A 14,366-nucleotide genomic window follows, 5' to 3' on the forward strand; every position below is an offset into this window, starting at 1 on the left:
TCATCACGTTAAGGCTGGGAGTAGAGCTGGGACTTTTCTTTCCCAGTTCTAGAGTCTATGTGTTTTCAGAAAGCTAAATGATTCAGTTTCTTTCATGAATTTGTGCCTAACATAAAAGTTTAGCTTCTATTAAAAATTAATAGGACAGTGCTGGTTTTACTCTTTGAATAACTAAAACTAATCACAGTAAATAACATTTATGCTCAAATATAAAGAGCTTAATCAGAATCAGAGAAAGAGAAAAATCAATGTTGTCATACAATAATATAACAAGAAATTTTAAAAATATAATTAACAGGGAAAACATTTTAATCTTCTTTCTCTCCCAAATGAAAGAAGTTTATTTGAGGGAAGAGGGCAAACTGAAATCCTTGAGGTCAGGGACTATGATTTATAAATTATTTTATAAATTTAGTACTTCACAATGCTCAATATATATATTACTTAGGAGTAATGGACCACATGATTTGGACCCATGTTGGAATTGCTGATCTGTCATGTTTGAAATTCCATTACTGGAAAAAGATAGCATTAGATTGCCTAAACAAAATTTTAAATAAGCAACTGAGTTCTATCCACTTAAAACTGGTTAAAGGAAATAATGAAAAAATCAGAGGTGAGAAATTCAGGACAAAGTCTGAGAAATATGACTATGAGTGGAATTTGACTCACAAAATCTGTTTCAAGTTTTCCCATTTCTTGCTTGTAGCTCCTCATTCTGCTGGTATACATTCCTCTGCTCTGTGAAGGGATCTCTCGGACTTCCAGATCCATCTGTTCAAGCTAATAATGGAAGGAGAAAAAAAGTGATTTGAAGACTATGATAGAATCACAGAATTTGGGAGATTAGGAGGGACTCTAATTCCATGCCTTGATTTTAAAATATAAGAAAACAGACACAGAATTATTAAGTGATTTGCCCAAAACGACATAGCTACTTCATGGTAAGGATGAGATTAATTTTTCACTGCAACTATATAATAAATTTTCTCCAAGAGGTACTTACTCAAGAAGTAATACAAAACACAAAAGTGTCTTCTGTTTTACCTGGCAAAAAAATTGCCATGACAAAATAGAAGACTTTTTAATGCTACAAAAGCAAATGTTACTTTAAATGTCTTTGGAGGATTAATCCAGTAGCGAGGTTCCTGGTTCCCATTCTTGACTTACCCTGGCAAAAGTGGCATAAAATAGGAGCCATTACTTAAACCAGTTTCTCCCTTACGTTCCTCCCCTTCCTTCTGACAGTTGTCAGAAGCTACTTCTGAAGATTACTATTGATGCCACGGTAGAGAAGGTTCTGGGCTGCAACCTTGCAAGAGTTCAGACTCCCCTTGGATCATTTCAGAATAAAGAGGGGAAACAATAGATGCAAACAGGTTTTTAGAACTAGCAGGTAAATTTCTATGAAAATTAGATTCTTTAGATAGAGAAGTCTGATTTACTTTTAATGTTATTTTAAAACCTTTGGCAATAGAAAGTAGGATAAAGATATTACTTATCTGTATCATAATATTACATGTTATTACTTTCCAGTTTCAATATTTCAATGTAGTTTTTTTTTCCAATTTGAGGCTACACAGTATCTAGTCAGTCTGACAATAGTATCAAACTTTCTGAAACCTGATTGTATTTCTATCCAACATGATCAATTGATTACTGGTTCAGAGTGCTTTATAAACCTTAACATGCTATATAAATGCTGGCTATTATGATGATGATGATTACTATGATTACCATTGGTGCTGATCTCTTATTACTATTGAATAGTAAGAAATTGGTGCCAAGTAGCACGGATATGCATGATTTGTGTGTCCTCTACTAAAGTTCTACTCCTCTAAGAGAAATGTGGTGTAATATGAACATATTGGCCTTGGAGTCAGGGAGCCCCAGACTCAAAACTCACCTCTAACACTTACTAGGTGTGTGACTACAGACAAGTCATTAAACCTCTCTGAAACTCTGTTTCCTCATCTATTAAAATGAGAATATAATAACTTTAGCACCTACCTTTCAAGGTTGTTGTAAGGCTCTAATGAGATAACATATGTACAGCTCTTTGCAAAACCTGAAGTGCAATAAGAATGTTATCTACTGTGATTATTCATTGTGGCATGGCCTTGTTGGATTAGTAAATTACAAGCCGTGGCAGGTCCTACACCAAGGCTTCAAGTATGGGCCCAAGGATGGACCATATATAACTACTAGCCAAGAACCAACTTAGATCAGAAAGACTCATCATCAGGTTTCTCATGTGGAGATGAGTTTCTTGGTCTAAACAGCTTTTAAGACCATTTATTACGATGGAATAGTAAAAGGAAAGAGCACCACACAGATCCTTGATGTTTACCAATCCTAATTCATTTTCTAAAAAAAATTAAGAAAATAGGAACGTCTTACAAATATTCAAATTTTCTTAATTAGATAGCTTTATCTCAGAAGAGAAACATTTTGTAGTGAGAAGTATTTATTAGCCCAAATAACTACAGGCAAAACTACAGGCAAAGCAGTATGTGTATGAGGCAGCAAAAACAGGTCTGGATCAAAGCCAAAAAACTGGAACAAGGCTTGTTCCTGATAGCAACCACATGACAATGAGCAAATCACCTCAGCCCTCCAAACCTTGGTTTTCTTATCTGCAAATGGGAATAATAATCATTATATACCTGCCCCACAGGAGGAGAAAGTAGTTTTAGGGCAAAGCATTTCTCAAGCCCTAAAGTACTATCTATAGGTAAACCATTTTTTGTTATAAAATTGAACCAAAAGAACAAATTATTTGTAATATTTAAAAACTGAATCATCCTGGGCAAATTTTCTGCAAAAATCTCTAAAAACAAAGAGATTATAAGCTACTTGAGGCCAGGAATTCTATTTCTTCATATAAAAACATTTTGCATTTTTTTTAAAAAGTGTGAGATAAAGACTAGAATTCTAGCATCTTGAAGTCCCTGGAACAACTCCAAAACCATAGTAATGACTCCCTACCACAAAACACACAATGTTGTTGATGGGGGGAAAAAGCCACTCCTAAGATCTTAGCAACAATAAAAAACAGCTGAGAAGAGATGCCAATCTGACAGTTAGGCCTGATGCACAGCAGTTTGGGTCAGTTTGCCAACCACAAGGAATGGAGCATTCTGATTAGCAGATGATGGCTAGAAAGGGAAGCAGCCTTTTTGCTAGAAAGCCAAGAAGCAGGGGAGAGCCACAGGAGACAGAAAGAAGAAAAGCAGAGAGAAAAGGCAAGAGAGCAGCAGACAGCTGAATCAGTAGAGATTAAAAGCAGCAGTGGCTGGCAAAGATTAAAAGCAGGGAAGGGCATGGCAAGCAGCAGACAATCTGACAGCAGAGAAGAGATTCAGCAAAGGAAAGCCAAAAGATGGAACAGCTTTGCACCTCAAAAGCAGAGCACTTGATGTAAGACATTAGGAATCTTGAACTTCAAGAAGGGGTAGGTTAGGTCAAAACAGCCAACCTACCTCAATGGCCCCTGAGGGCATCAATGTATCATGTTAAAAGCCCACAAACCAGTAAGTTTCAATGATCTACAGTAGTTAAAGTGTCAGACTAAGTCATTCAAGCCCCATGTCTTATCTTATTAATACATGCATTTGTATTTACAGCACATGATTATGTTAAAAGAAAGTGTTAAGTTATGGTCCACATCCTCTGTTTAATAAAGTATATAAATATGTTAGAAAAATTCCCATTAAAAAATAAAATAAAATGGTTCGGTAGGTAAAGGGTCTTGGCTCTAAGGGAAATTCTCTTATCCAAAACTTCAGGGTCTATTCTATATAACTACTGTCTTACTATGGAAAACATAGGGATATCTTTTTTTTTTAACATAGGTATTTCTGTAGATAACAAAGATCTTACAATTCCTCCTCATTACCTAACAAGGTATTATAAATTGCAGTCAGTGGGTGAATATTTTGTAAGTGATAACAAGGTGTTCAATCTTCACTCTTCCAAGCTGATGAACTATTTTATATTAAAAGACTAATCAACAGTTTTTCCTTCTGCCTCAAGAGCTAAAAAACAGACAGGAGAAAAATTCCTAAGAAGACATTTCATCCACCATTGACAACCACTGTGCTCTAATTCAATAGCCAAATTCTACTTACCAGTTCCTTTGCTTCTTCTAGCTGTTTCTCCACATTAGCAACCATCTGCTTCTTCTCATCTGAAAACAACATCCAGTAAATATTAATGACTCAAATAAACTTAATATTTGTTAATTCCACTTTAATCATTATTTTCAATCAATACTTTCTCCTTTATGATCAGTCAGCTCAAGATGATTCTTTAATATAAATGGCTAGACCATTAGGAATTTCTGAATACAATGATTTCCAGCTTGCTAGGTAAGAATACAGGGCATCTCCCAAGAATCATAAGATTATTAACTTGGAGCAGGAAAGGGCTGTGGAGGATACTTTCTAATAAGTATATGTCATATGGTACTTTTAGTTAACTGGAGGAAAAATAACAAAATAAAAGCCAACATTAGGTTATTATTACAGTGTTAAATAGGCTGTCAATTGTTGATTCAAGAAAACACTAAAAAGAAAACCATACTCCATAAATGATACTTAAGAATGCTAAAATTCTACTACAAAAACATGTCTCCTTTTAATTTTACTTACATATATATTCTCTATCCTTTCTAAAACTGCAAAATGTGGTGTATATATATATATATATATACATATATATATATACTATATAGATATAGATTATATATACATCTATAGATATATATATATATATATATATATATATATATATGTGTGTGTGTGTGTGTGTGTATACACATATCCTTAAAAGACATGTACTGATGGGGGTAGAGCCAAGATGGTGGAGTAAAAGGCAGGTACTCACCTGAGCTCTCCCCCAAACTCCTTCAAATACCTTTAAAAAATGACTCTAAACACATTCTAGTACAGTAGAACCCACAGAAAGATAGAGTGAAACAAATTTCCAGCCCAAGACAACCTGGAAGGTTGACAGGAAAGGTCTATTGCACCTGGCTGATAGAGGAGCACAGTACAGTGCAGGCTGCACCAGCACAGACCACACCAGCACAAACCCGGAGCAGGCCTCTGGGGACTGAATCACTAGCAACAGTGGTGGTTTCCAGATTTCTCAGCCCATAGACACCAAAGACAATTTAGAAGGTCAGCAGGACAGTTTGCCCTCCAGATTGGAAGCAAAGCCCTACCTTAACAAAGAGTTAAAAAGTCAAGCAATAAGCTGGGAGAATGAGCAAACAATGGAAAAAACTCTAACTATAGAATCTTACTTTGGTGACAAGGAAAATCAAAATATACAACCAGAAGAAGACAACAAAGTCAAAGCTCCTACATCCAAAGCCTCCAAGAAAAATATGAAATGGTCTCAGGCTACAGAAAAGTTCAAAACAAGATTCTGAAAATCAAGTAAGAGAAGCAGAGGAAAAACTGGGAAGAGAAATGAGAGTGATACAAGAAAATCATGAAAAATGAGTAAAAAGCTTGGTAAAGGAGGCCCAAAAAAATACTGAAGAAAATAATACCTTAAAAAATAGACTAGACCAAATGGCAAAAGAGGTCCAAAAAGCCAATGAAGAGAAGAATGCCTTAAAAAGCAGAATTGGCCAAATGGAAAAGAAGGTCCAAAAGCTCACTGAAGAAAATAATTCCTTAAAAATTAGAATGGAGCAAATGAAAAAATAGAAGACAACGTGAAAAATCTCATTGGAAAAACAACTGACCTAGAAAATAGATCCAGGAGAGATAATTTAAAAATTATTGGGCTACCTGAAAGCCATGATCAAAAAAAAGCCTAGACATCATCTTTCAAGAAATTGGGGGGGGGGGGCGGCGGAGCCAAGATGGCAGAGTAAAAGCAGTGACTTGCTTGAGCTCTCCTCCAAACCCCTTCAAATACCTGTAAAAAAATGGCTCTAAACAAATTCTAGAGCAGCAGAACCCACAAAAAGACAGAGTGAAACAAATTTCTAGCACAAGACAACCTAGATGGTTGATAAGAAAGGTCTATCACTCCAGGCTGGGAGAGAAATGCAGTTCAGCATGAATGCGCAGGCAAACCAGGCCTCATTGAACCTGGAGCAGGCCTCAGGGGGCTGAATCACAGACAGCTGTGGTTGAGAATAATGTCAGGAAAAGCTCCCTAACAATTAGCACTGTCCAAAAGGGGCATGGGGCTTTCCCAGGAGGTGATGGGTGCCTTTTCATTGGAGGTGTTCATGTAGAGGATGGGTATCTTAGAGCAGGGATTCCTTCCAGGAACATGATTTGGACGAGATACTGCTGGGGTCCTCTTCAATTCTAAGTTCAATGATTCAATGAAGCAATATCATAAACAAAACTTCTGAAAATTAAATTCAGGAATTTTTCAGGAATTAGGAACCAGGGTTATTATTTCTCTAATTTGAGTTTGCAATTTCACTTGCTTTCCATGAGTACTGTCTGAAGATGACTGAAATGAGCCAAGAACTCCTGAAGCAAATATTAAATCATCAGGAAGATTCACTTTTTTCCTATAAGTAATTTCAAAACAATTCCTTTCATACTGTACCACTAAGCAGATCACAGAATCACATAATTTGTGAATTGGAAGGGACTTCAGTGACCATCTAATCCAACTCAAGCATGAAAGTAATTGCCATTAGAACATCCCCTACAAAAAGTCATCCAGCATCTGCTTGAAGATCTCCAAGGAGGGAGAGTTTACTCCCTCCTGAGGCAGCTGACCCCACTTATGGACAGCTCTAGTTGTTAGGAAGTTACTCTTGATACTGACCCTACATTTGCTTCCTTGTCACTTTTATCCACTGCTCCTTTTTAAGCCAAAGAGAATGAGTCTAATCCCTCCTCTGTACTACTAGAAGACAGCTCTCATGTTCCCCTGGCATTCTGTCTTCTCTGGACTAAATATGCCCAGTTCCTTTTCTAGATCTTCATATGAAATGGATTCCAGGCCCTGGTTACCCTCTGGATGCTCTGGCTTATGAATGTTTTAGCACAATACTTCAGAGGGTGTCTAATGAGGGCAGAGTACAGAGGGAAGATCATCTCCCTATTCCTAGAAACTAGGCTCCTCTTAACGTAACCCCAGAGAGCACAACTTTTTTTTTTCCTGTATTTGTGTCCCAAGGGCCTGCTATAATGCCTACTAGACAGAAGACCCTTAATAAAAATGTTTATTCATCAACTAATGCAGCTGCATTTCACACTGCTGACTTCTAGTGTTTGTTATATAATAAAATCTACCAGTCTTTTTCAGAACTTCTATCTAGCCATGCCCTCTTATATTTATGAAGTTGATTTTTTTGTACTCAAGAGGCAGTTACGTGGCTCAGTGGACAGAGTGCTATGCCTAGAGTCAGGAAGAGCTAAGTTCAAATCCTACTAGCAGTGTGACTGTGGGCAAGACATTTAACCTTTGTCTGCCTTAATCCACTGGAGAAGGAAATGGCAAACCACTCTAGTATACTTGCCAGGAAAACCACACAGACATTATTGTTATACTATAGTCCACAGTGTCATGAATAATTGGACACAACCAAACAACATATGACCTTACATTTAACCCTAATGAACTTCATCTTATTAGATTCAGTCCAATGCTGTAGTCTGTCTAGATCTTTTGGGATATATTTCTGCTTTTGGCTGCCATTTCTATAAAAATGAAAACCTAGGAAGACTTTGTTTTTGGAAACTATGGCAGAGGGGAAGCGAAAGGACACCAATTCAGTTAGCCCCAAGAAACCACATAACACTGCCTTTTTCTCATCTTTATCTTTCTTTCCATTGCTCTTCCTCCATTACATCTTCTCTGATTCCCAAAAGATTGTTTTTTTAAAAATTTACCTCTTTTCCTGTAATAGCACAAATCTTTAGCTACCGTGTAGTGACTGAAAATCTCTATTACTGAAAGTCCAGTTATTTTTATTGCATTATTTCTTCCATGAAAGTCCCCAGTGAGCAGTCACCCCACAGTATTTTCCTACCAAGAAACTCTTCATTTAAAAGGGATATGGAGATGAGGAACAAGAAAATGGCAAAAGGGTGCAATCTATCATTGAACTGAAATTTGGTTCATGTGGAATTTCTGTAGGTAGACTACCACCTATAAGGCTGCCAAGGCCTTAGTATCTATCTTCCCTAGTGAGATACCCAAACAAATATAAATACTCACATAGCCTGTTAAAACTGGAAGGTACCTTAAAGACTATCTGGTCCAAATCTCTTTTATAGATGAAGAAACTGAAGAACTGAAGGTGCAGAGAAGAAAAATTAGTTACTTTACTCAGGTTACACAGCAGATGTAGAATCAGAATCCAGGCCTCCAGCTCCAAGTTCAATGTTCCCTCTACCGTATCACATTGCCTAACTAAATAGTAACTAGAGATAACATGTAGTACCTAGAATGCCACAAACAGACTATAAAGTATTCTCATGCTTCCAAACAACTTAGTATTATTAGTGTGGAAGTAGTAACTCACATTCAAGTTTCAAATGCCTTAAAGTTCACAAAGCACTCTTTTAACAAAACCTGGTAAGGTACATAGTGCCTACCAGTCATCTTGACTTTTGTCTTACCACTGGACTTTGACAGTCTGGAAGACAGAGTGAGTCTGATAACTTTGTACAACTCTGCCTCACTTAAATCCAATTCATGCACAAGTCAAGATATCTCTCTGTGATGTCATCGGTCTTCTTTGAAAACAAAGGACAAATAATATTTCCATTTTACACATATGGAAAACGAGCCTCTGAGAGATCTGAATGACTAATATCTAAGGTAAGAACTCAAACCTGATGTCTCACCCAATGTTCTCTCCAATATGCTAAGCTGTTTCTCAGGGCTAAAGGGGGTATAGAGGTGACATGACAAATGTTCAAATCCCCTGAGGAGCAGGCTTGAGAAGCCATAAGTTAGAAATTAGCAAATCAATCACTATATTACTCTGTTCCCTGTGCATACTGAGCATATAATTATTTACTTGACAGATCCTACAAAAAGAACATTAGAACTAAGTGGTAAATGCTTAGTGGAAACTTTGTTTAAACCAGAAATCTGTGAATATATGATTATAAAAGGAAAAAAAAACACCAAGCTTGGTGGCTTGATGTCTCTTAAAAAGCTATACTAGAATGATTTTTATAAAAGAGAAAGTCACTAAGATAAGGCTGTAGGAAATCTAAGAAGCAGTTCTGCAACTGCTGATGAGCATTCTGTATTTTAAAAAAGGAGGTGATGATTGTACGTTTCCAAAAGTCTCTTCTCATTACAAATGAGAAGTCAGTTTAAATGACCTCAACTTAAAGGTCATCTACGAACAAACTCATTTGGGCGCATCTTTTTGCTTATTTTAATACTCCTAACTTCTTCACATACGTACACTGGAACATCCCTACTTTAAGAGCATTCACTAGAGTGTAGCACTCAGTACAAAATGGATATATTTTGCACTCCAAAGGGTTTTAATTACTTAAGTTTCAAAAGGACTGTGACTTTCTTATATACTATTGTGGTCTTATTTATAAAGGAAACTCATAGTCTGGACCCTAAAGACCACTTTTTACCAAGGCTGCATATAGTACGTCTGTTTCTCCAAAGAGGCTATACTTTTAATCATTGTTACCTCCTTGCTTCCAATCTTTCCCTATTCTGATCTTCTTAAAGCACTAATTTGATTAGGTCATTTCTTTATTAACAATGACACCAGATAGTATTCGGTATCTCCACTGCTTAATTAGAAGCACCTCAGAAGAAGTTTCTGTCATATTCATATCTGTATCCCCTTTAGCACCTATTAAGGTAGTGAATGTTCAGCCAATGTTTGTTGAATGAAGGAAACAGTCTGGCCATTCAGAAAAATCCTTATTCTTAAAAATAAGGCAGGAGGAAGGAATATAAAACTGTGATAAGTCAGATGTCCTTCCACTAAACTGAAAAATGGAAACTTTGGCTTATGACTTAAATAAGGCCTTATTTAAAATATGGGGCTTTGTTAGATGCTGGCGATACAAAGGCAGCAGTGAAATTGCCATATGAGGGGCAACTAGGTGACTCAGTGGACACAGCACCAGTCCTGGATCAGGAGGACCTGAGTTCAAATCCAACCTCAGACACATAACACTCACTAGCTGTGTGACTCTGGGCAAGTCACTTAACCCCACTGCCTAGTCAAGGAAGGAAGGAAGGAAGGAAGGAAGGAAGGAAGGAAGGAAGGAAGGAAGGAAGGAAGGAAGGAAGGAAGAAGGAAGGAAGGAAGAAGAAGGAGGGAAGGAAGAGGAAGGAAGGAAAGGAGGGAAGGAGGAAGAAGGAGGAAGGAGGAAGGTGGAAGAGAAGGTGGGAAGGAGGGAAAGGAAAAAAGAAAGAAAGAAAGAAAAAGAAAGAAAGAAAGAAAGAAAGAAAGAAAGAAAGAAAGAAAGAAAGAAAGAAAGAAAGAAATTGCCATATGAACACATAGTTCTCAAAAAATAATTTCAAACAAATAACAATCAAATGAAGGACAGCTCCAAATCACAAAAAATAAGAGATATTCATATAAAAACAATCTCATGACTAGCAAATTGACTAAGATTGAAAAATGGAAATACTCGATGTTAGAGAAGCTATGGGAAGGTAGGTATACTAGTATAATGTTGAAGTTATAAATTGGTCTAATCATTCTGGAAAGTGATTTGTAATTTTGCTAAAGAAAAATAACTAAAATGTCCCTAACCTTTGTCCTAAAGCTACTCGTGTACCCCAGGGAGTTCAAAACAGAAAGGTCCTGTACACACATGCCAAACCAAACAAAACTCTGTGTTTCAAGCCACAAGACCCTCAGTGGTTAAAATGAACTACTGCAGTGACAATCTACAAATTCTGCAGTTGACCTGGAGGAAGGCATTCAAATAAAAAGGAAAGGAAATTTGAGCAACATGAAATGATTTGGTACCCACAAGAAAATGAAGGGAATAAAATCATATATTCAAAAGAGCAAAGGAACTCAAGGTGTGAAGGTGACAAACCTTGCAAACTTGCACTTAACAATGAAAAAAGATGGAGGTTCAATAAAAGAAATCCCTTTGAAAAATCCTTTTTAAAAATCGAGCCAATTAGTTTTTTCTTCAAGCACTCCAGACAATACCAAAAAAAAAAAAACCAAGAAAAGAAAATAAATACAGGAATCCAGTAAAGTACAAGTGACCAAGTAAAATATTCTGGAAAAAAGAAGGGAAAAAAGAGGAAGAAAAAAGCCAACTACAGGGCTAAAAAATAACAACAGAAGAACCATTAAGAGATATCTTTCTAAAAGCACACAGGGAGATAAAGATAAAAGTAGAACTTAAATAGAAGTGATGATTATATTATTATTTAGGAATAGATCTGAAATAACAAGAACTAAATTTCACAATACTATAACTACACACCTGTGAATTGCTATTTTTGTGGGACTAAACTATAGAATGGGAAAATATATAAAAAGAAAGTGGAAATAAAATATAGAGGGGAATGTACAATGTTCCCTAATCAAATCAATGGTAAATAACAAAGGGAAAATAACTCTTGTAGTCTCTAAGGAAGAGGAGAGGCTATGGGAAAATGGGTGTGTTGGCAAAAGGAGGAATTGAGGAATGGGGGTGTGGGGGAAGGGAAAATATGGATTCATTGATGAAAGGGGATGCCACAGAAGAACACTCCCATGGAAGGAGAGAGATATTCCATAATGGGAGAGAGTGACATTTGATTGAATATCATCTGAAGGTATTTGGTTCTTGGGAAGAACGCTACTTTAAGAGACTGTTGTGGCTCCATAGATGGCAGTTTGTCTCAGAGCTCCTGGGGACAATCAACAATGAAAGTGAAAGCTAGGTAATTAAAATGACCAAGGACCCAGAAGAGGGCTGAGAAAATGTATCTCCTTCCCTTCACTGCCAAGTTGGAGACGACTATAAGATCATAATACTGTATAACCTATCAGATGTGATTAATGTTCTGGTCAGTTATGGTTAGTTCTTTTTTTTGTCTTTTTATATCTTTGTTACTAGGGATGACTCACTGGGTAAAGAAGAGGGAAGGAATATAATCTGAAACGAATGTGATGTGGCTAATATGAAAATATGTTTTGCAAGAGTTCACATGGATAACTAATATTATATTGCTTACCTTCTCAATAACTGGGTGAGGGACTACAGGGAAGGAGAGAATTTGGAACTTAACATTTTAAAAAATGAATATCAAAAAGAAAAAAAAATTGGAAGCAAACAAAGTTAAATGACTTGCCCCGGGTCACACAGTTAGTACGTATCTGAGGCTGGATTTGAACTCAGATCCTCCTGACTCCAGGGCCAGCACACTATTCAAAAAAAAGTTTTTTTAAATAAATGAATGAAGGGGCAGTTTGGTGGCCCAGTGGGTAAGCTCCAGCCTTGGAGTCAGGAGGACCTAAGTTCAAATCTGACCTCAAACACATGACACTTACTAATTGTGTGACACTGGGCAAGTCACTTAACCCAGATTGCCTCACCAAAAAGGAAAAAAAAAATGAATAATGTGGCGTGAAAACAAAAGATATCAATAAAAAATAAATCATTTGTCTATAACCCATTTTTCTCAACCCTAAACATACTAGTTTGAATGACTTTGGTGAGTGAAATCTTAATCTTTCAGTATGTCATAAAGAACAACTACCACGTTTTAATGACAGCACCAAAGGATGCTATGTGAGACAAAATTCTGGATTAGAATGATCTTTGGCTTGACCCTTCATATCTTAATAGCCATCTAAACCACTCCTGGGGATATAGGTAGGCTCTCAATGGCTCAAAGTAGCCCACCAGATTTATTCATTCATTCAGGCACCTTTTACGAAGTACTAATTCTATACAAAACACTTTACAATGGAATGAGACAATTAAAAAAAGCTCTCCACACTCATGGATCTTCTAGCACAGGGAATACAACTCATAGACAATGATGAAAAATTATACAACATATAATAACTGTAGTGCAAAAGAGAGAAACATAAGATTAGTAACATCTAAAAAAGAAAAGATCATTTCTGACTGATAAGGATCAGTGAATGCTTCACAAAGGAGATAGCATCTGTGCAAAGTGTTAAAAGAATGGACAGAATTTCAAAAAGTAAAGATGGCTGGAAGGGGAGAGAAATGGACTTTAAGGAAAGGCAAAAGTAGGGATGTTGTAGAAATGTAGAAGCAGCAAGTTTTGCTGGACAAAACACATATCCATGAAGATAATTAGACAAGATGGGCAGCTACCTGGAATACAAAAAAAGATATTTTAAATATTACTTTCTGTGAATGTACCTATTTTTAATACCAGAAAATTCCATTCTCCATAGCATACCAATATTCATCATACAGTGAATCAAATTGGATGAGTTTGCAGTAAAGACTCAAATCCTCTCCTGGAAAGCAAGATCCAAGTGGAATGATTTTCTGGCTTTACCTTGGGTTCACAAATATTTTGTTCTTACTGACAGATAAGGCTGGAAATATTTGGAGAGACCAAATTCTGGAGGGATAAACTGTCAGGCTAAGGAATTTGAACTATTTGATAGGAAACAGGCAACCATGAAAGCTTTTGAGCAGATAAGTGCTATAGACTAGATTTGTGCAAAAGATGGATCTGGCAGTGGTATGACACATGGAAGGTATGGGGCGTAGATGGGGGTAAGAGGGACAGAACTAGAAGCAGAGAGAAACCAGTTAGAAGGCCATTGCTATAATCCAAAAACTTGGTAATAAGAGCCACATTATGGCAATGATGGTGAGAACAAAGATGAGGGAATGAATACAAGATCTAGTTCAGATTCAAAATGTCTTGGTAACTCATCGAATGCAGGAGGTTAACATTCAAATAAGCATTTATTGAGTACATACTATGCCAGGCATCTAGCTGGCACAAGGCATAAAGATCTGAACTCAAATCACATCCTAAGCAAGTCACTTAACTTCTCGAAGCCCCAGTTCCCTCATCTGTCAAATGGAGATAGTAATAACACAGACCTGCTCAGGTGTTGTGAAGATAAAACGGGACAAAATTTGTAGAGCACCTTGCAAACCTTATATCATCATATAATTATATATTATTAACTATTATTATCATGCCAGCATTATATTAGTTGTTGGGAATATAAATGCAAAAAAGTGAAACAATCCAAACCTTCAAGGAGTTTACATTTTAATGTGGACAGACAACATGCACATATATAGGGATATACAAAACAAATGTAAAACAGAAACAAGATGACATTGGAAGTTAAAGACACTAGTACCTGGGGGTTCTAGGAAGGGCTTCATGTAGAAGGTACTGTTTGAACTGAGTCTTGAAGG

The 14,366-nt window shown here is 36.7% G+C and overlaps 1 protein-coding gene across 4 annotated transcripts in view; it reads right to left on the bottom strand.

Annotated features, from left to right (window-relative positions):
• The window catches only part of VTI1A (vesicle transport through interaction with t-SNAREs 1A), a 401,209-nt gene that overhangs the window by 381,216 nt on the left and 5,627 nt on the right, over positions 1 to 14,366 (bottom strand). For all 4 annotated transcript variants that reach the window (XM_020988025.2, XM_020988024.2, XM_020988031.2 and 1 more), the window contains exons 2-3: positions 4,131 to 4,189; positions 673 to 783 (exon numbers count right to left, since the gene is read on the bottom strand). In XM_020988025.2, coding sequence (XP_020843684.1) covers positions 673 to 783; positions 4,131 to 4,189 — 170 coding nt within the window. The remainder of the gene's footprint in view (positions 1 to 672; positions 784 to 4,130; positions 4,190 to 14,366) is intronic.

The sequence above is a fragment of the Phascolarctos cinereus genome, unplaced genomic scaffold, assembly GCF_003287225.1.
Source record: "Phascolarctos cinereus isolate Bilbo 61053 unplaced genomic scaffold, phaCin_HiC Scaffold_3;HRSCAF=262, whole genome shotgun sequence".
NCBI lineage: Eukaryota > Metazoa > Chordata > Mammalia > Diprotodontia > Phascolarctidae > Phascolarctos > Phascolarctos cinereus.